The sequence below is a fragment of the Rosa rugosa genome, chromosome 4, assembly GCF_958449725.1.
Source record: "Rosa rugosa chromosome 4, drRosRugo1.1, whole genome shotgun sequence".
Classification (NCBI taxonomy): Eukaryota; Viridiplantae; Streptophyta; class Magnoliopsida; order Rosales; family Rosaceae; genus Rosa; species Rosa rugosa.
The window spans coordinates 53,131,850-53,152,364 of record NC_084823.1 but is presented as its reverse complement, the minus strand read 5'-3'; the positions used below and the strand labels follow the sequence as shown (position 1 = coordinate 53,152,364).

The window sequence follows — 20,515 nt, the reverse complement described above, 5'->3', positions numbered from 1 at the left end:
TACAAGGTAAATTTTTTTCCACGAATATGTTGTTACTAGAAGTCTCTCATGAAAAATAAAATAAAGATGACACACTTCTATTGAAAAATACATCATCAATAAAAATCTCACATGTGAAAATACATATTACTTTTGTCTTTTCGTTTTCTATTTACAAAATTGTAAATGCCAATTGTAAAATAAACACATACACACATCTGAAATAATCCTACCAAAGAAACAGAACTCTAGAGTGAAATGTTGATGAAAGGATTGTTACCATATAGGGCACAAGAATCACAATACAAGGTGCACATTTGCAACAATGTTATCACCATTAGACTATTCACTGATGTACACCAACAATTTATCATCACAATTCCCCAAATGATAAATTGTCACCATACCTCATCATTTGTCTTACTCTATCACCTTCATAAAATGATCAATCCTATCTTCTTCTTCTTCTTCTTCAGATCCCTATTATTGTCACCATATATTAACATCCATCCTTATCGAAATTGTAATTTCAACTCTGTAACAGTATCTCCTAGTTAAACTGAAATTTGAGCATGAATTTCCTGCTTAGAGCCCATAAACACCACAGCAAAAAGCCCATCTCACTATATTATGGGCCTTTAAATCACAAGACTAGACGTTGTGGAAAATTTCCTAAAAGCCATCTAGTACTGCTGCTTAAACTAGTGGGTTTGCCAAATTGAAAGACTGAAAGCTCTTCCATATTGAACAAAAGCATAGCAACGTTAACTACTAGTAACATGGATTATTTGGTGATTGGTGATTCCCAACTTTGAGTTGAACAGCACAATACAAGCTAGGGATCAGGGATGTTTTACATTGCTCCGGAGGACAGTAAAACTTTCGCACGATACATAGCTCTGCACAAACATGCAAGTTAATACAATCTGTCCATCACTGTCCCCTAGCCATTTCATTTTCTGCAAAATTCACATGAATATTCAAAGAGTTTAATCCCTGTAACTCTGTTTGATCAGCATTCACACTCCCCATGCTTCAGCATCAGTATATGTAAATATAGGGCCACAAACTTTGGAGCTAAGCTAACTTCACCTCAACATTTTACTCTTATTGGGAGAAACCAAATCATGCTGTCGACTTAAACATTCTGTATTTGAATTGATCTTGCGCATAATCCAAATCCAAATATGGACTGTTTCATTTAGCATTATTGTTTGACCCCTAGTCTTCAGGCATTTCTGCATATATGCCTGTCCCATGAGAATTGAACAAGATAAGACATGGACATAAATCTATCTAATATGTGATCTATATTTCCTTCAACCTAACTATGCACATCATGTTCGTTGTCGATGAATAGTTGTAAAAACTTGGAATTAGGTCACAAAGTATGTAAATCACATTCGACTTTAATTGTTTTGGCGCCATCTAACTCGGACGTTATCCCATGAAATGTGGCCTTAAAGATGATCGGAAAGTCAATTTGGTTATTGGATCATTCACTTAGAGTTTTGTCCCACTAAATTTCTCCGGACAAAGTTTTAATGAGGCCTCTAATTAGGCCTCATCATTTAGTCCTTCGACCCTAAGCCCGCCCGGCCCTTGCATTAGGGCCGGCCGGCCCTACCCGGCCCAACCCTAAAATTTATATATTATTTTTATTATTTTCTATTACATAGGCTTTGTTTTCTTTAATTTTTATTTTCTTTGTTACACAACAATTAATATTGGGAGATTTAGAGAAATAGTTAATTGAATATAATTACCTTAACTAAATTAATAAATGTTATAAGTTAATTTCTATATATATATGTGTGTGTGTGTGTGTGTCTTGTATTAAATATGATCAACAAAAAATAATAAGTCTTGTATTACCTATATAATCATTGAGCCACATTTTGAGGAAAAAAAAAACAATATATATATTTTTTTTGTTAAACAAAATAAGGCCCTATTTGGCCCTATTCGGAAGGTCGGCCCTAGCGGATCGGGCTTTTCGGGCTGGTAAGGGTTAGCATATTTAAGCCTTGGCCCTAAATTTTGTTGACTTTGACTAGACCCGCCCCGGCCCGACCCTAAGTCCTAAAATTTAGGGTAGGGCCGGCCCTAGGCCGGCCCATGATGACCCCTACCTCTAATTGTGTTTTTAACTTTTCGTACAAAATTTTTTCCTACTCTAATTTAAAAGTGAAAAAGTAAATTTCATTCAACTTTTGTAAGTTTGAGTTTGGGGCTGGGGATCAAGGACATGCATGCACATACAGTCCTTTTTCAATTTCTTTCTCAATCCTAGTTTTTTTCATAGTAGTGGGGATGACACCATTTCCACTTCCAAATAAAAGCTCTAAAGACTACTAGTACAAGGGTCCTTGAACTTGCCCAATCTAAGTTCTCAACTTCCCAACTTCACTACCTAATTATGATCCTCAATCTAATTATTTGCCACTCTAATTATTTGGCACAATCCATTCACTAACTGTTTCCATGGGACCCTTGAACCCTCTTCCTCCTCTTTGTTCATGCATATTCTCCAAGAGACAAACCAAGACGTGGTCAAAAGAGGGTCAAAGAGAAAAGAAGAAAGATTTAGTTCAGTGGGATATGATGGAGGGAAAGCAAGATATAACTTTAGAGATCAAGGTTCATAAACCCTTATCATTTTGAGAAGTCGGAGAGTGAGTGAGTGAGTGCCCACAATTGCCCATGCCTCTTTTTGGAGGCAACCACTGGCCCATTCTAGCTGTCCCCTCTCTCTATCTCTCCAAGCTTCATGGATGCAATGCATCTAACCCTTCTTCCTCTCCCAAACTCACTTACAAACTAAACTTGAAGACAAAAAAAACGCTTCAATTCTTTTTTTCTCCCCCAATCATTCACTTCATGAATTGGCAATGTCCTAGAGGATTTCATGTGTATCTATCTAATTGTGGGATATCACAGCAAGCTTTGGTTAACTAGTCCTCCTAGATGGTGTAGGTTGCTTGTCAATTCTGGTTCCAAGTTTGTGACAGTTTGCGACTAGGCTACTCTTTGGTTCAAGGGTCTCACTCAAAATATTAATGCCCCCAATTAGACATTTCCAAACTTTTAATTACCGACATAAATATAGAAGATAATTCCAAAGTTTTATCTAAAATTGCTGGTGTGATATATATCCAGGTTGCTGTTGTGCTAAAGATGATGTTCACATTAGACAAGTTGGAGTTACTGATCATCAAGCCGCGTATGAGCTGTGGCCTTCATTTTAGTCTTCGACAGCTTAGTGTTTATCCACGTCTTAGTTATGACTCAATGTGGATTGACTGTGTTTTTCCAACCATAACACTATTTGTTCCACTGTTATAGTTACATCTCTTATGAAGATATATATAATGATATATCTCATTCTCTTGTGAACCTCAGCGATGACGTTATCAATATGATAGGTAAATATGATACGTGTAAACATTACTCGGACTTTTTATCAGTAACAAAGAAACTGAATTTTTTTGGCCAGGGTGGATAAATGAAGTGATAGCTAGTGAAGGCACTCGGCATTCACTCCCCCAAAACTTTGGGGCAGCTATTGAAGTATTAAAATGCTCTCCTTATATGTGTGGAGGCAAGATGTTAGTTAAAATAGCAATGCTAGGTGAACTACCTTTTTAGATACTATCAGCATTCCACCTTATGTGGCAGAAAGTCCAACCTATCACAGAGTTTCATTAAATGACGTGGTTGTGTCACATCAGCCAACACGTATCCTTAAATACATGTGATACCCAAAAATGTGGTTTACTTAGCACTATTCTTGGTAAAAACTTAAAATGCTCTAGGATAAAGATATCTTGAAGGAGTGAGGGCCATGCGAAAAAGCTGAGATAAGATGTTTGAGGAATATATCTTTAATTCTGCATATTGATTAAAAGAGAGATATATTCCTAAATCCACTGTTGATGATTTATGACAGTGCTGGGTTAATTAGTTTCCACCAAATGTAGGTAGTAATGGCCAGTTGAGCATATCCCAGTTGGAGTCCAAGTATTGAAAATTAGGATTCTGTCAGAAGAAGTTATCACAGTTTCTGTACTTATGAAACAGCTGTATATGTATTGGAACTGAAGGAGATGAGATTAACTCCTTTCCTGAAATAGACATTTTCCTAATGCTGTCTGGATTATGCTTCCTTGTGACTCTGTTTTTGATTTGGCAACATTACTCATTCTTCTGTCTATCATCTATGTAAAACCACAACTAGGAGAAAAATTTGACTGTAGTCCTTGTATTAATCTGGATAAATTTTCCCACATGAGTGAGGCTTTTACAATTAAAGTATGAGACTTTACACTTATGCCAGACATAGCATGAAGTGCATGGGGACAAATTTTATATTAAAATGAAGGCCCTAAAATTATATATAAAATATCAGGAGATGGAGCTAGAGCAATAGCATCTTCATGTGTTTGTTGTATGGCATGCATAAAATTGCAGTAGCATCCAAAATTGTAGTCAGACTCTTTGAGACTCAGAGAGACCAATAATTAGTTGAGGAATACTGGAAGCTACTGTCAACTACTCCTCCATATCCTGCTTCTATCTTCACTCTCTCCAACTGTTTTGCCCTCTGCAACATATAAATATATACATCAAGTCCTTGAATGGATTTTCACTTTTGAGTGATTAGTTTTTAATCTCAAAGGAGCTAAAGCTAGCTAGTACCTGCATTGTTTCCATAGCATCTTCTGTCTCTGAGTTGAAGTCATGGAAAGAGCTTGCTGCAGTTAACTTCATAGACAGGAACTGAATTCAAAAGAAAAAAAAAAGGTATTAATTTCTTTAGAACAAGAAGTAGAAAAAATAACTACAATTTGTTTGATCATTGTCAATTGATCAACTGACCTCAACCTGGTTCTGCAAGGACTGCACATAGTTAATTATCTCGTCTAGCATTACCGCCATTCCCATAGTCTGTAATCACATGATAATGATCGAGTACCGAAAAATTATAACAGACTCAAGGTGTATGTTGTTGTCACATAATATGTATTGCTAACAAATTTCTTTACCTTAGAGCAACCTGGGACAATATCTTGCAAGCATCTCAGTCTCTCATTGATTTTTCCTCTTCTAACCTGGTGGGATAATAATGCAGCATTCAATAAAACCCCATAATGCATGTATTTAAGAATGATATCTATTTGAGTAAAAAAAATTATTTGCAAGCTAGTATACCCTTTCTGCTAAACTGTGACTATCAGTGGCTTGGCCTCTCCTGGCTCTAACATGAACCACTTCCTTTGGTTTCTCATCTTCCTCCTCATTACTGATTTTCACCCTCTTTCCTCTTCCCAAGCTCTGCAACATACACAATCCAAATCAATCAGCACTAAACAGACAATTACAAGCCAGAAAAGAATTGAAAAGATTTTAATTGATGGTTACATTTTTTCTCTTGATCCCAGTTTTCGAAACTGAGGGATTGGAGACTCCAGAACTGCTCTCTGACATCTCCATTGCTATTCTCTTCTTGCTTTCTTGGAATTCAGGGTTTCCAGCTGCGACAAGGCACTGAGCAGCTGAGGCCTCATCATTCTTCAAGTTGTTGTCGCTGCTGCTGTTCTGTTGAACAAAACCAGCCGGAAAGTTTTCGACCAAGGTTCCTGGGAATTCAGGTCCTTGGCTGTTGCCAAAGAAATTGTCACTTGAAAAAGGCATGTAGCCTTGGAAGTGATTCAAGCTTGAGTAGTCCAAAACACCAAGATGATTGAATTGGTCTGCATACTGGTTTATAAGTTCAATACTGCTTGGCTCAATGTCTAAGAAAGGAAACGAAGGCTTCAAATCTTCTGTGAACTGAGCCATTGGATTTGGTATAGCAGACTCACAAAGCTCTCCTGCTAGCTCTAAGCTTAATTGGGTTTTTGGATAATGTAGCTGTGCAAGTGTGGAACTACTATTTATAGTGTAGGATTACATCTGCATGTAATCTCATCTTACCTTAACAACAATATATTAGTTGATATTTAATATTGATCATAATGAGGAAGAATTGGAAAGGGACCACGTGGCAGAGTAGTGTGTTCCCCAGTGGGACCCCTTTCAGGAGGTATGCATCCAATAATAAGGGGGGGCCGTGTAGGGTTTTGGCACTGAGCTTAAAGTGTGTTGTGCTAGATCATATGAATGAAGTGATTGAGTTTTGAAAATGTTTTGGGGTGTTTTGGATTGAATAAGACATGGAGGGTTTGGAGGTAAGGACTAAGCATTAGGTGCTAAACCTTGTTGGGGTGGAATTGCTGTCAATTGCAGAATTGTTGGTTGCTTCCTCTGCAATTAAGTGAGTGAATTACATTGTGGATTGTTGTTGCATTGCTCTCCACACACGAGCAAACTTTTATTATAATTTTTTTTTTTGCTTTTTTTTATCCCACCTCACACGTGTCAATGATGCACGAACCCAAGACCTCCGCAACATCGGTATAACAAGTAACCAACAAGTCATAACTCACCAAATTACTGGATGTGTGTAGATAGAAAAGCATAGACCTGCATCATGTCCTAAAGGCATTGGGCCTAGAAATAATTAACTTTCCTCCTAAGTTCATTTGGGGCCTATCCAAATGAATATTAGTCCATATCAGAGTTTGCTTCAGAGAAATTCTCACCATAAACATCTGCATCAAAGCAGAAGCTCTAAATTTCTATCATATATAGAAGAACAGGAGATCAGAAACTCCATACTGTTTTCACTTGAATTCCAAGTGATCTACGTGGATCATCTTTAATAAGTATCAACAACATGAGTGGAGCCACTACCCAAATTTTAGGGTTTAGTGTTTGTACAATACAAGACTCAAACACATGCTACAAAAGAAGAACAGATACACAACAATACTGGGCCATGAACAAGTCTCATTCAAAACCAAGTCCAAAACTTCATCACCTTCCGAGAATTAGTGTGAGTATATATATTAGTTCAAAGAGAGAGACGGCCTGACTATTGACAGTTTCTTCTAGCCGGCCCTGATTGTTTCTTTGAAGTTCTACTGATTGCAGAGTCTCAATCAACAGCTAGATATTCATATTCAGAGTTCTGGATGATTAATTTGTTCAGAACTGGTTACTGTTACAAGGTCAAACACTCGAAGTCTGAAACTGAGGAGGATACAGATAGTAGCTAGCAATTCATATCAATATACTGAGATACAGAATAAAGACCAAAGTGAATGTATGCGCCTTGATCTTTCTTGTAATGTAAGAAAGCTAGTAGCAGAGCCAAGCTGAGCTAATTAACTAGCATGGTCTGGAGTTTTAGTCACTGTAATACCAAACCTGTGCAGAATAAAGCAAACTAGCTAGCTAGGTATACTATGCTTCGGAATACATAGCTCACTGCACAATATGTATGCAAGATGAAAATATATATTGCTAAAAATATATATAATCTGCAGGTTTCTATAGGAAAATAATAGTGTGTCAATCATATATATGTCAATATGTGTGTGTAGCGTTTGGATTTAGTACAATACTACAATGTGATATCAAATTTGTTGTTTTCTTTGCACCAAATAAGCTTTGTTGTTTCCTGTTATATATATATATAACCAATCATGGTGGGCATTGGGGAGTACTCGCCGTTAATTACGCTTAAAAATCATAATAATCCTGTCATGTCATCGACTTATCGTCATCAAGTAAATCCTCATCAGAATGTCCTTATTATCCAACTCCTATGTCATGCACAAGGTCCCCGAATTTTATTAGTTTATATAGTCATCAACATGAGGCTGTAGTTTAATTAAGTCTAGCTAGCTAGCTAGATAAGTTCACCAGATTGGCATAGCTTGATGTCATGCTGGTTGCTGACTTGCTGCACAGTCTTAGACTTTCCATTTCTGTGCTTATCAGTTTGGAGTCCCTTTCCTAAGATTTAAATATACATGTAGCCTGTGAAAATTAAGAATGACTCAAGATTATACAATTGTTTGAAGGTAGGTGATGAACTTGTTATTCCACTCCAACCCATTGTTTGGTTCTGTGTCTGTTGTTTGACCAGTATAGAGCTAGATTACAAACCAAATAAAGGGCTATTTGCACTTTCTGGCTTTACCTCTTACTAACTAGCTTATTATTTTGTCAAACTGATCTGAAATCGATCTCCAACTATGCCCGAAAGAATGATGTCTTCAAGTACCAACCTCAGTAAAGTGCAGTTGCTTCTGCTTGCGCTTCTTCGAGACATTTGAATAAACATCTTGCTCTCGCACCCTTGAGAAAAAGAACAAAACGATATAAGTAGCTGGAACATAACTTGAGATAGTGTAGCTAGCCAGGTTTACTTCATAAAGTGTAGGCAGCCAGTTATGTTTATTCACTATCCCGATTGAGGCGGCTAGTGATCATCAAATAAACACAACTTTGAGTGAGGTGATAGATTGTCTACACTAGCCTTCCTCATTCTCCTCCTCTAGCCATCCGGCTTCAGTACGTCAAGAATTCTAGCTGCTGTGCACTATACTAGAAGCATTACGACTTTTAATCACCAACTTTTGTGGCACATAAACGGTTGAGATCATACTATATATACCTCTTGCCGACTATGATTGTGCCTAATTAGGACTAGAATCTCCACTATTAATTAGCTTAAGCTACAAGGTAAAATGGCAGCCATCAAGTACTCAGCAAGAAAAACCGAACTAGTACTATTTTATACTGATATACACGAGAGAAACAGAGGAAGAGAATCTACAGTACCTTTTTTTTTTTACAACGAATCTACAGTACCTTTGTAAAGTCAAATTTAGCTGCACTTAACAAAATCTGCAGACTTTTCCTGTTCACCTCTTTCCATGTCTCTGTCTTCAAAGCTGATTGGGTTTGGAGGAACAAGAACCACAGAGGCGATTACACTGTTTCATAGAAAAGCCGACATCATATGACAACCAAGTAAAATATATAAAAGGAGTTGATAATGTGTTTTGAGATTCCAAGTAAAAGCTCAAAATGCCGCCCCCCTCAAATCAACAAGAAGGCAAACACCAACAAGAAGCAAACTTTTGGGTGTGCAGGACATACGAATATTTTGTTCAGTCAAGCACGTTTCATATTCTATTAGCATCTTGTTTTAGATCATCTAGAAAGAAAGAAGAAACTATGAAACTTTGAATGACCCCATTTTCTTAATTTCTTTCATAAGAAGTTGATAACTCATTTCTCTCTACCTCTTGTTTTGGGCCTATTAGGCGATCTGTAGCCCCATAGGTGTAGGATATGATAATTTTCAGAGAGAGACTTGCGTGGGGCACCTGCACCGCCACGTGGTGCGGCAGACCAATCACTGCCCAGCAGGGGGGGTCTTTTGGATATTGTACATTTAGGGAGCCGGAACAGTTTCGGAAAAGAGGAAAAAATTTATTTCTTCTGATTGGGTGGCCCTAAAGCCACGTGGTGGGGAAACCTCCCACCTAAGAATTTCTCTAATTTTCATTCAAATAGATGAATAAAATGATACAAAATTAATATGGGAAACGAGTAAAATTCTAAGCAGATGGTCAAAGTAAGAACAAATTTCTCAATTGCATTGCAGCATCGTAAGCAACTCGAACTCTAGCAATTTTATGCCCTGCTTTGTTGCTCTTAACTTGTAAAATATCTTGAGGTGAGGGTTCAAGATTGGACCTCAAATCTATATCGAAGTAAATATTCTTAATCACTAGAACTACACATATCTCGTTTTATGTTGATTTTATTGCCAAACATGAGAAGTGATGCTAGGTCATCATCTATAAACCCACCAAACCCAATTCAACATGGGGTCAAAATTCAAAAGATGATCAAATCTTATCTCATTACATGTTTGAACAGTTTCTGTTGAAGACTTGGGTTCTTGGAGGTGGCTGGTGTCAACTTTTTTTTTGAGAATAAGGTGGCTGGTGTCAACTTAAAGAAACAGCTTCCCTCTAATTAATAATAATGATGAATTTCTATAAGCAGATCATGTTTTTCCACAGAAGTCGTCTTTCATAAGTGCATCTCTGTAAACTCGGACTCTTCCTTGTCCCTTTCTTTCATTATATATTACCACATGCGTTTTTGCAATGTTTAGCGTTTACAATAAGTCCAATACATGCACTTCATACATTTCGATCTTATTTTCCAAATGACAGCTTTGCACCCTCCTTTCTTGTAAAACTCCATCATATATCATTTCCATGTTTAAAAATAAGAAAAACAAGGGGCAAGAAACTAAATAAGAGCATTAACTTGCAAAAATTTATCGGGGGAGGATTCAGTGCACCGACATAAATGAATGGTTAGATTATAGTAAATACACTCTTAGGTTATTAATAAAAATATTAATTATAATTATCAAGGGTTGAGATCATTTTATAAGTGTTGGGTCGTTTGCACCGTCGGTGCATAGAATAATTTCTAAATTTTTTATCATGAAAAAAGAAGAAGAAATAATCGCTAATTAATAATTCAGTCTTATGAAAGTGATATGCAACTCACTTTCATTAAATTGCATTGGATGGGATTTTTTCTAGTTCTAAGATCTGAGTACGTTGAATTGAAATTATCGCAATCCCATCATTTGATGAAGTTATTGTCAAGATTTAACAGTTTTGAAATGATGAATAAGTTTACATTGACGAAGAATTTATGTTAGTCCAGTAGTGTTGTTTACTTCCAAGGGTTGATTTTGCTGCTAATAGGTGAGCTTGTAATATTCTTTTCTTCTTTCCATATTTAAATGGACTAATGAGATTGGAAGCTTAGTGGAAGCTACATCAATGTAGAGAATTTAGTTCCACCAAGTCACCTTTCTTGAAATTTAGTTTTTGGGTTTTCCCAAACATTAGTAATAAAATAAAATATAGTAAAATAAAAGCCCGCTATATATATAGTACCCTAGTTAAAGATTTGGATTAGTTAGTGATATATAAATATACACAAGTCTGGTTTGGCATAGTTTGCTTCAATCTCCAAGAGCAAAGAGAGCTAGCAGCTATGTCTTCTAATACCAAAAGCTTCAGCAGCAGTTCCAGTGAAGATGACAATGAACTTAGGAGAGGGCCATGGACTCTTGAAGAAGACACTCTTCTGATTCAATACATAGCTCGTCACGGTGAAGGCCGATGGAATCTGCTAGCAAATCGGGCAGGTAATTACAACCCTTTTGCAAGCAGATCATGATTAGTAGTCTAGTTGTACATCATAATGCATTTTTCATAGGTGGTGGTATTAGTAGTACTCTTCCTCTTGCTCGATGTTATTCATGTTTTCGGGTTTCAGGATTAAGGAGAACTGGGAAGAGTTGCAGATTGAGATGGTTGAACTATCTGAAACCAGATGTTAAGCGCGGAAATCTTACTCCGGAAGAACAGCTGTTGATTCTTGACCTCCACTCCAAGTGGGGAAATAGGTGTGTGCTTAGCTGAGCTCATCTTAAATTCCATGCCAGTTCTTCAACTTATGCTTAATCTAGTTGAAAATACTAAAATTTTCATTCATCTTGTGATTGTAGGTGGTCGAAAATTGCGCAATACTTACCCGGAAGAACAGACAATGAAATCAAGAACTACTGGAGAACTAGAGTGCAGAAACAAGCAAAGCATCTTAAGATTGATACCAACAGCACAGAGTTTCAGAATATTATTAGGTGCTTTTGGATGCCTAGATTGCTGCAGAAGATAGGAGACCAAAACCAATTAGCTGCTTCTCATCAGCATTCAATAACAGCACCACCATCACAGCCACAATTTACTGAGCAAGGAGCTGTTGACATGAGCGGATTTGTATACGATTTGGATATCGAAAAGCAGAACACAGAATGCATTTTGCCTTCAGAGTTACCAGTGGAGATCTCAAACACTTCTCAATTTTCAGAATATTACCCTTCTAGTTCTTTTGGTGGAGCCATAGTGCGCAACGATCACTATGTAAACAACAATAGCCATGACATGGAAGTGTTCAACTTGGGGAATTCTGCTGCTGCTGATACTTGCTATGTGCCAGAAAGCGAAAGCAACTGGCTTGAAACTGATTTTTCATGTAGCATGTGGAACATGGATGAATTGTTGCAAAGGTGTTAGCACGCAAAGTCCCACATCGCCCGAAAAAAAGTATATATATATATATATATATATTGTATGAGAACACGGACCTCTCAAACCAATGCCAATTAGTTTTTGGATCGGATGCTCTACATTTAGATTGAGGGACTTATTTTCGGACAACCCTCACGGAACTGATAAGTTTTTTGATATAGATAGTTTCCTGATCATTTATCAAGTGAACAGTATTTGTTAATTTTAATTTTCCACAACTTGAGTACTGCAGAACAGTGCAAGTTGTTGTTGGTTTAAACTTTCCATCGTTATTAATGTGCATCGATCTTTTTCTTGGACTAAAATTCAATGCCACTCCTCTGTGAAGCCAATCTATTGGTTCTGCGTTTATCTCCCAACATTCATTTTTCTTCTGATACTCAATAATCCTAAGAAACGTTTGAGATGTAAAATGCAAGAAGTTTCTGAAACATGCTTTGAATGTGTCCCAGACTTATTAGATGCTTCATGTTTTTCAGCAGCTATTTTTCTTCTTGCCCATATAGTGGGGTGGTGGAGAAGTTTTTGACTGAAGAGATCAATTCTAGGAAGCAAGATCTTGCAGTTGTCTAGTGGATCAATGGACTCCACCAGCCAACCATATCAAAGCACTATAAAATGACTGCAATTGAAATTAATAAAAGAAAAAAAAGAAAAAAACAGTTGTCATATATCTTTCAGAAATGCATACATTCAAATTGGATTAACCTACAACTTGGTAGTCAGCCACGTTACGTCAGTATGAAATTTCACAGTACGTATGCAGAGACGTATATAAATAATATAGAGACTTCAAATTTCAAAACTCGCACGTGCATAACAGGAGAGGTTGCTGGACATTGATTATGACTAATCAATCAATTATGAATTATCCATGAAAACGCTACTTTTGTACTTATATCCAAGGTACGTCAATGAATCATTATACCATATCGTATATAAGACAAAGAAAAAAAAAGATAATTTTGTATAAGGCTGTATACAATTGCCGGTATAGACGGTTGTCGTTTTACTCCTTTGTCAATTTTGGATATTAATTTCAACAACTAATGTAGATGGAAGTCAGTGAGAGAGCCCTCAGCCAACAAAGATTGAATTAAGGTTTGTATCAGCTACCGTAAAACTTTTCAGCAAAATGGAACGGGGTTTGTAGCTAGCTAGGCATGAGAATCGTCATGATCACCAGCAAGAAAGATGGTCTGAATTGGATTTCAACTTGACTGGTCAAAGGCTCTCTATCACACTGTACAACTCCATAGTGGCTTGACTATTCTCATCACAAAATTGGAGATCGAATACCTCAGGGCAACTCCAACCATAGGCCCCATTTGGGGGTGCTATTCTCATTTTAGCACCCCCTTGTTGCACTATTTATATAGGACTCAATTCTCATCTCCAACCATGAGGTGCTATATGGGGGTGTTATTTTCACTATTCTTGACTAAAATATAATATGAGTATAATTTTGATGAATATTATATTAAAAATATGTTAATTTAATTAAATAAGGTAAAAAAAAATAATTTAACATTTTATCATAATATTTAAAAATTATTCTTATTATTTAATGAATTTAAAAAAAGATTTTAGTTTTTTTTTTTTTGTCGGCATATACGACAAAAGCGTCGGCACATACGACAACGAATCTAACTATTTAGATAATAATATTAAAAAATTATTCTTATTATTTAATGAATTTAAAAAGGTTTTTAATTTTTTTTTTTGTCGGCATATACGACAAAAGTGTCGGCACATACTTGGATCAGACGCAACCATCACCCCCAACGGTGATCCAAGCTTGACAAAGAATAACTTCTTCATTCTTGGAGGCACAATCCCCTCTTGGAGCCATTTTTTCCAAGACAAAAAAAAAAAGGAAGATATATTTAAGAACAAGAAGATGGGTTAATGAATGGAAAATTGTGAAGGAGATGGAGGATATTTGGTGTGAGGAAATAGAAAAGAATGGGTAGGTGTTTATAGAATTTCCTACAATTCATTGTTCCAAAGGGTAGATTTTTTTCCCTCAATTTTCTGGTAATTTTTTTATTTTTTTGGAACAAAAAGGATATAATAACCTTTCAATTAATAAGAGTCGTTGATAAGTTTTTTTCGCTCAAATCTGAGCCATCAGATTGAAAATGGATCTGTTGAGTAAAAAAAAAAAAATGCACATCGGACCGTCCATTTTTAAACCTGATCAATCAGGACCGATCATTTCATGACCGTTGGGGGTTCCAACGGTCACCAGGGGACAGAACAGAGAGGCGGGCCCCACATCTGCAGACGAAAAAGCAGCGTGGGTTCTCTCTCCAGCGTCGTGGCGCGCGTGCTTCTTTTTCCCTTCAGCTGGCGCGCGCGTCTTCGTCACTTCTTCTTCTCAGCGCGTTGGTTCGGGATTTGGGCTGAGACAGCAAGTGGGTTGTCCCCCATGTACAGTAACCGAGTCCTGGTCTTGGAAAAGTCTCAAATATGAGACTTCAAATGGCCCCAAGTCTTATATTTATACGACCCAGATCCACCAAAAAGCCATGGTTGGAGATGGAAAGTCTTATAATTGCCCAATTTTGAGTTTGGCACCCCATGGTTGGAGTTGCCCTTAAACCTAGCTATAATGGTGATTTTTCTGGCGTGTTTGACTGTTTTTGGAAAGTTGATAATGCTTTCAACAGTGTCCCAAAACGTAAGCCATTACTCATAATGGATATTGAAATGAGAGATTCGATTTCGGAATATGTCTTTCCCTGCAGTTACTAATATGAAAGAGAATTGAAATGAAAGTGGATTCCATTTCAAAATTAATCAGGAACTTGTTAAGAAACAACCCAATGTTTTGAACTCAGTGGTGGGGAAGGTTGGTTGGGTTTAGGAATCAATTCCTCAGAAATCAACCTTAATTCATGACTTTTTTCATTTCAAATAAGTAAACGTGTCATCAAGTGTCTTGAGAAGAAACTTTTTTTTTACAAGACCAAATAGTCTAATAAGAATGTTTTAAATGGAGCGCTCGTGTCATGTGTCTGATATACCAATTATGCGCCACAATAATACCCGAAGTATCACAACCAATACGACAAAATACTCACCTCAATCCTCTGCAGTCATGCAATTGGTGGAAGAGTCTTGGGTGGGATAACTATTTCACATAACACGTCCGACCCATCAATCAAAATATATGCACTCTTCTATTAGTGGTCGGACCAACAACTTGTCTCAATTGCCTTATAAAATAATTTTTCGTAAGGGAGAATTCCACAAATGGTCACTCAACTATGACTCATTCGACACTTTGGTCACTCAAGTTTCAAATATATCACTTTGGTCACTCAACTATTACACTGTCAATCACTTTAGTCACCCAAGGGGCATTTTATCTCACTTTGATCACTTCTTCCATTCATTCTAATACATATTTATCAATTTTTCACAATTGGTTGGACGAAACAAAAATGCTTGAGATCCCAAATAATTATACCAAATATCAATACCAAATGATGTGGCAGGTGCCATATCATCAAACTATTTTTAGCATGTATTCTTATATTTTATTTTTATTCTTTAAAATGGAAAGATCAATAATTAAAAGTTATTGTTGTTTAATTAGAAAAAAAAAGTATATGATAAACAACAACAAAAGGAATGAAGAACCCTAAACCAACCCCTTAAATCATGGAGACTTCATGCAACTATAGGAAAAGGCCACCAACCAAAACAGAGTAAATAGAATACAAAGTTGTGTATGGCTTAATTCATTAGTTCATTGGCAATTGAATATGAATAGATCATTTAGTTCCATGCAGATGTGGTTGTTTTGTTTGAGGAAGGGCGGTAGCAGATTTGGTTGTTTGGTGAATCACGTTCTTCTTTTTTGCTGATTAATTAGTTTTCTAGATAAAATCAATGAAATTTGCTGAAAATTATTCAATTGAATATCGTGACACGTAAGACGCCAACTCAGACACCATGTCATTTGATATTGTTTTTTGGTATAATTTTTTGGTGTCCGTAGCACTGCTCGAAAAATATCATTAATATTGTGGCAAATAATTTTTTTTTAATGAAAAAAATTAAAGAAGTGACTAAAGTGAATAACAGAGTTAAAGTTGAGTGATCAAATTGATATATTTAAAAGGTGAGTGACCAAAGTATCAAATAGGTAAAAGTTGAGTGAAATTTTTTCTTAATTTATGAGCCAGACGCGTTACATGACTATTCGCTCAATTTGGAAGCACCCCTAGAGTCCAAAGTCCAAACTTTAACAAAAGTTCAGACCAAAAAAAAAAAAAAAAAACAAAAGTTTACTTTGGTTGGGCTTAAAGTTCTTGTTCTGTTACTTCATTGGGTAAGGTTGCTTCACTTAGCCATAGGCTTAGTCCCGGGCCTCTCCTCTTTTTGTCCTCATTAGCCTTTCGGCTTTCACTTCATGTTGGGCCAAGATGATTTTGGTTAAAAGTACCCAGCTAATCTCAGCCGTCCGATATTCATTTGTTTGAAGTCTATAGAGGATATCCCAATAATTGGGAATTTCCCTAGGAAGACGTTCTCTATAGTCTTTCAATTTTCTCAGTTTTTCTCTTTCCTGATTCAATTCCTTGCTAGCGTTTTTGCAGATAGCATTTAACTCAAGTCTGTCAACTATCGAAATTCTGGATAATAAAGTGCACTGTTTACCTTTGAAATAGAGGATGATTGCAACATCTGTATATATTTAAACAAATATAATTCTTATGGGCCCACCACGTTTCAACAAAATGATTAAAAAGAAAAATAAACAGACATCAAAGCAAACGGACTGATAGAGACAGTAGAGAAGGGTACTACTGGTACGAATTTTGATAAGATGGGTTGGTAGGAATGGAAATGAGAAAAAGTTGTGTAAAGAGGAAGAAAAATAATACACTGCGGTGTATGAGAAGTATATTCAGGAATTTGGGGTGTATGAGCATTAACCATTTTCTTAATTTATGAGCCATACGCGTTACATGACTATTCGCTCAATTTGGAAGCAACCCAGAGTCCAAAGTCCAAACTTTAACAAAAGTTCAGACCAAAAAAAAAAAACAAAAAACAAAAGTTTACTTTGGTTGGGCTTAAAGTTCTTGTTCTGTTACTTCATTGGGTAAGGTTGCTTCACTTAGCCATAGGCTTAGTCCCGGGCCTCTCCTCTTTTTGTCCTCATTAGCCTTTCGGCTTTCACTTCATGTTGGGCCAAGATGATTTTGGTTAAAAGTACCCAGCTAATCTCAGCCGTCCGATCCACAAATAAACCATCCCTGTCCTCACTATAAATACCTTCATTCTGAGACCTAGGGTTTTCCTCTTGTCAGTGCCGAAGCCAAAGTTTGAAGCTTTCACTCACTCTGAGCGGCAGATCTCTCCGAGGCTCGACTCTCCTCCCTTCAGGTAAACCCTAATCCCATTTCGTCTTCTTAATCCAACCCCTTACCTCTACTAGTTTATTTCGTCAGAAACTCCATGAATTTTTTTTCATCTATACCGAGCAAAGTTTTGAGCTTTTCTTTTCAATTCGTTTCTAGTGCTATCATATTGTATTCTACATGGATTATTATTATGTGTAATTTGATTGATTTTGAAGCTTATGATGGTGGCTGCGAGTTTTCTGATTGCTGTGTTTTTAGGAGAAAATATGAGAAAATTGACTGGATTACATGTATGAAAGTTCATTCATTGTTTTGTGATTGAATTTTTTGAGAAGCTAAACCTTGATTAATTGATTTGAAAAGTTCATAAGGTCTGGGATTCTGTTCATCCCATGAGTCTCGAAACAGATTGTTTTGCTGAATACTGTAGAGATAGTATGTAGAGATTGTGAATTTAGCTATCGTTTTGCTGTTTATCAAAATCACTAGATATGTTGGTTGCATTGGCATTCTGAGTTCCTTGGCATTGGTGTTTGGAGTAGCTTTCTAGTTCATATATTTATAAGCGGTGAATTAACATATGTTTCATGCTTGTATGTTCAGATTTGTCAACATGTTCACTTCAAGGAAGAAGATCCACAAGGATAAGGATGCTGAACCTACTGAGTTTGAGGAGTCTGTTGCACAGGTTAGCTCTGCATTTCGTCATGCTTTTTAGTGATTATTTCTTTTAGTAGTAATTTCTTTTACTTATGCACTTGAATTGTTACGCATGCAGTCAATCTTTGATTTGGAGAACACAAACCAAGAGCTGAAAAGTGACTTGAAGGACTTGTACATTAACTCTGCAGCGTAAGACTAGTTTTTTGGATGCATATTAGTTTATTAGATACTCTTGCATATTGTTTGATTAATACTCTTTTCTTTCTGATGCAGTCTCGTTGATGTTGCTGGAAATCGGAAGGCTGTTGTTATCCATGTTCCTTATAGACTGAGGAAGGCTTACCGCAAGATCCATGTTAGGCTTGTGAGGGAGCTTGAGAAGAAGTTCAGTGGAAAGGTGATTACTGATTTTTTTTTTTTTAAGAAGTTCAGTGGAAAGATGGAACTGTGCTTTTCATCATGTAGCATTGTGTATTTTGCCTGTACTCTTTAATTTGCTTACTAGTTTTGAGCTGCTATATTCGTTTTCTTTTCTTTTCTTGCCTGTGATTATTTATCACAAGTGATACAACTCTAAACATATTTGCAAAATTTGGTGATGTTTATTTGGCATTTTCGTTTTCATGTGGCAGGATGTGATTCTGATTGCCACACGTAGGATTGTGAGGCCTCCAAAGAAAGGCTCTGCTGCTCAACGTCCGCGCACTCGCACCCTGACTGCTGTTCATGAGGCAATATTGGAGGATGTTGTTTTACCTGCTGAAATTGTTGGCAAGCGTACCAGATATCGCCTTGATGGTTCCAAGATCATGAAGGTAAGCTATCATGATTTACTGAAGCACAAAATATTGTACTCTGGTGGTAGACACACTGAAAGGAATAATTGAGATTAGTCTTTCAAAAACAGCAGAAGACACCGTTACACTAGTTTGGAAGATCCCCCTAGTTCGATTGAAGTTTGAACTGATTTCTTAGAAAAGTGCATGTATGAGCAAGTATTATGTTTCTCTGTCTGATTACTTTCATACTTATTCCAATCTTTTTTCCTTTGTGGAGCAGGTTTTCCTTGACCCGAAAGAGCGAAACAACACCGAGTATAAGCTGGAGAGCTTTTCTGCAGTTTACCGTAAGCTTTCAGGAAAAGATGTTGTTTTTGAATACCCCATTACCGAGGCCTAGAAATATTGTGTGATGGCACTTTCTAAATACTGTTCCGCCATTTTCTGTCTCTCACGAACTGCTTTTTGGCAGTCAGACGATTTAAATTTTTGATGTTGAGGGCATGGTCTAGAATAGCCTTTTCATGAATTTTGTTCTCTTCGTTGTTAGATTATTTATCTTTTAATATGGCTGGTTTAATGTAGGATTTTAAAGCTTTGAGTTTGAGAATGAGGTTTCTATTCTATGGTCTCTTCCTTATTTATTCAGAATGTTCTTTCTTGAAAATGAAATTACTATGAAAGCATCTGTGAACTTTCATCTATTTGAAAACCACTTGGTACTAGAAGTTTTCATTGTTTTGCAAAATACATTGGTAACTTTTAAGAAGAATAGTAGTTTTCATTGTATGAGAAACAGTAGGAAATGTGGCAGCCAAAGAAATAACTTTCTATGGGTTTGATAGATAATCACAATGCTGCAACCAAAGAAGTTACAGTTCGATATCAGCTATGAAATCAAGGGAACGTGATATTAACTAACAAAACCACAAACTAATAACACAAACGTGATTAACTACTAGGGAAATAGTATTGCTGAATGGTAAATGTAGTTTGCATTAGGGTAAGTACCAGAAGAATGAGGCTGCAACCAATCAAGTTTCTCTCCAAGGTTACGCAGATAGTTACGCTTCAATTTCTCTAACTAGTGCCATTGTAATATCTATTCACTTCAGCGCAGGGTTCACCATAGTAGAACTGTTTCAGAAATGTGTGTGTAAAGCTTGTTGAAAAACTGTGCAGCATCTTCGGAACTCAGCCAATTATCGATGATCTTGATTTTTTTCTCACAAAGAAAATCAATGTCCTTGCTAGAACCGATGAGGTTATCCACCAAAAGGGCATAAGAAGTTATCTTAGGCGAGCGGCCATGATAGCATTGTTCAAAGGCTATGAGATTTCTGAACAATGGTTCTGTCAACTCTACAATAGTCAACTCGGGCATTGTAAGAATCCCATCTTTGAATTCTATGTTCGTTATGCTATGACCGGATCCGTTCTGAAGTCAATACCTGCCTCCGAGAGAACCGTAGCATGAGGCAGCTTTGTGTCTAAGCTGTAGGTGGATCCAAATGCATGGAATGGAAAAACTATCACATTTCTTATCAAATCAAGTATGTGCAAAGTTGCATCATCATTATCAGGGCTTCGGTGAAGATAGGACTCGAAATTATGAGTCTAATAA

General features: G+C 36.7%; 3 protein-coding genes across 4 annotated transcripts; 2 read left to right on the top strand and 1 right to left on the bottom strand.

Moving 5' to 3' along the window:
* Positions 1-4,213: 4,213 nt before the first annotated feature.
* On the bottom strand, positions 4,214-5,940 carry LOC133707121 (transcription factor BEE 3). The gene is made up of 6 exons (XM_062132659.1): positions 5,401-5,940; positions 5,191-5,313; positions 5,025-5,090; positions 4,858-4,926; positions 4,678-4,758; positions 4,214-4,582 (listed from the first exon to the last, which is right to left on the bottom strand). The coding sequence occupies exons 1-6, from the start codon at positions 5,818-5,820 to the stop codon at positions 4,484-4,486; spliced, it is 858 nt and encodes a 285-aa protein (XP_061988643.1). The 5' UTR covers positions 5,821-5,940; the 3' UTR covers positions 4,214-4,483.
* Positions 5,941-10,758: 4,818 nt separating this feature from the next.
* Positions 10,759-12,499, top strand: LOC133707122 (transcription factor MYB62-like). The gene is made up of 3 exons (XM_062132660.1): positions 10,759-11,122; positions 11,254-11,383; positions 11,486-12,499. The coding sequence occupies exons 1-3, from the start codon at positions 10,969-10,971 to the stop codon at positions 12,051-12,053; spliced, it is 852 nt and encodes a 283-aa protein (XP_061988644.1). The 5' UTR covers positions 10,759-10,968; the 3' UTR covers positions 12,054-12,499.
* Positions 12,500-17,322: 4,823 nt separating this feature from the next.
* LOC133743684 (small ribosomal subunit protein eS7z-like) lies at positions 17,323-19,515 on the top strand. 2 transcript variants are annotated; one of them, XM_062171698.1, is made up of 6 exons: positions 17,323-17,471; positions 18,053-18,137; positions 18,228-18,301; positions 18,386-18,509; positions 18,745-18,927; positions 19,172-19,515. In XM_062171698.1, the coding sequence occupies exons 2-6, from the start codon at positions 18,063-18,065 to the stop codon at positions 19,289-19,291; spliced, it is 576 nt and encodes a 191-aa protein (XP_062027682.1). In that variant the 5' UTR covers positions 17,323-17,471; positions 18,053-18,062; the 3' UTR covers positions 19,292-19,515. The 2 variants fall into 2 exon arrangements, with proteins under 2 accessions (XP_062027682.1, XP_062027683.1); XM_062171699.1 differs by having other exon boundaries at positions 17,367-17,463; positions 18,049-18,137.
* Positions 19,516-20,515: the final 1,000 nt, after the last annotated feature.

Bases quoted from the DNA above. Each gene is read 5' to 3' on its own strand.
- LOC133707121 (XM_062132659.1), bottom strand. From the start codon at position 5,820: ATGGCTCAGTTCACAGAAGATTTGAAGCCTTCGTTTCCTTTCTTAGAC. The intron at 4,927-5,024 runs GTAAAGAAATTT...ATGTGATTACAG, and splicing joins TTGTCCCAGGTTGCTCTAAG to ACTATGGGAATGGCGGTAAT. The intron at 4,583-4,677 runs GTACTAGCTAGC...TATATGTTGCAG, and splicing joins ATGCTATGGAAACAATGCAG to AGGGCAAAACAGTTGGAGAG.
- LOC133707122 (XM_062132660.1), top strand. From the start codon at position 10,969: ATGTCTTCTAATACCAAAAGCTTCAGCAGCAGTTCCAGTGAAGATGAC. The intron at 11,123-11,253 runs GTAATTACAACC...TTCGGGTTTCAG, and splicing joins TCTGCTAGCAAATCGGGCAG to GATTAAGGAGAACTGGGAAG. The intron at 11,384-11,485 runs GTGTGTGCTTAG...TTGTGATTGTAG, and splicing joins CACTCCAAGTGGGGAAATAG to GTGGTCGAAAATTGCGCAAT.
- LOC133743684 (XM_062171698.1), top strand. From the start codon at position 18,063: ATGTTCACTTCAAGGAAGAAGATCCACAAGGATAAGGATGCTGAACCT. The intron at 18,510-18,744 runs GTGATTACTGAT...TTCATGTGGCAG, and splicing joins AGAAGAAGTTCAGTGGAAAG to GATGTGATTCTGATTGCCAC. The intron at 18,928-19,171 runs GTAAGCTATCAT...TTTGTGGAGCAG, and splicing joins ATGGTTCCAAGATCATGAAG to GTTTTCCTTGACCCGAAAGA.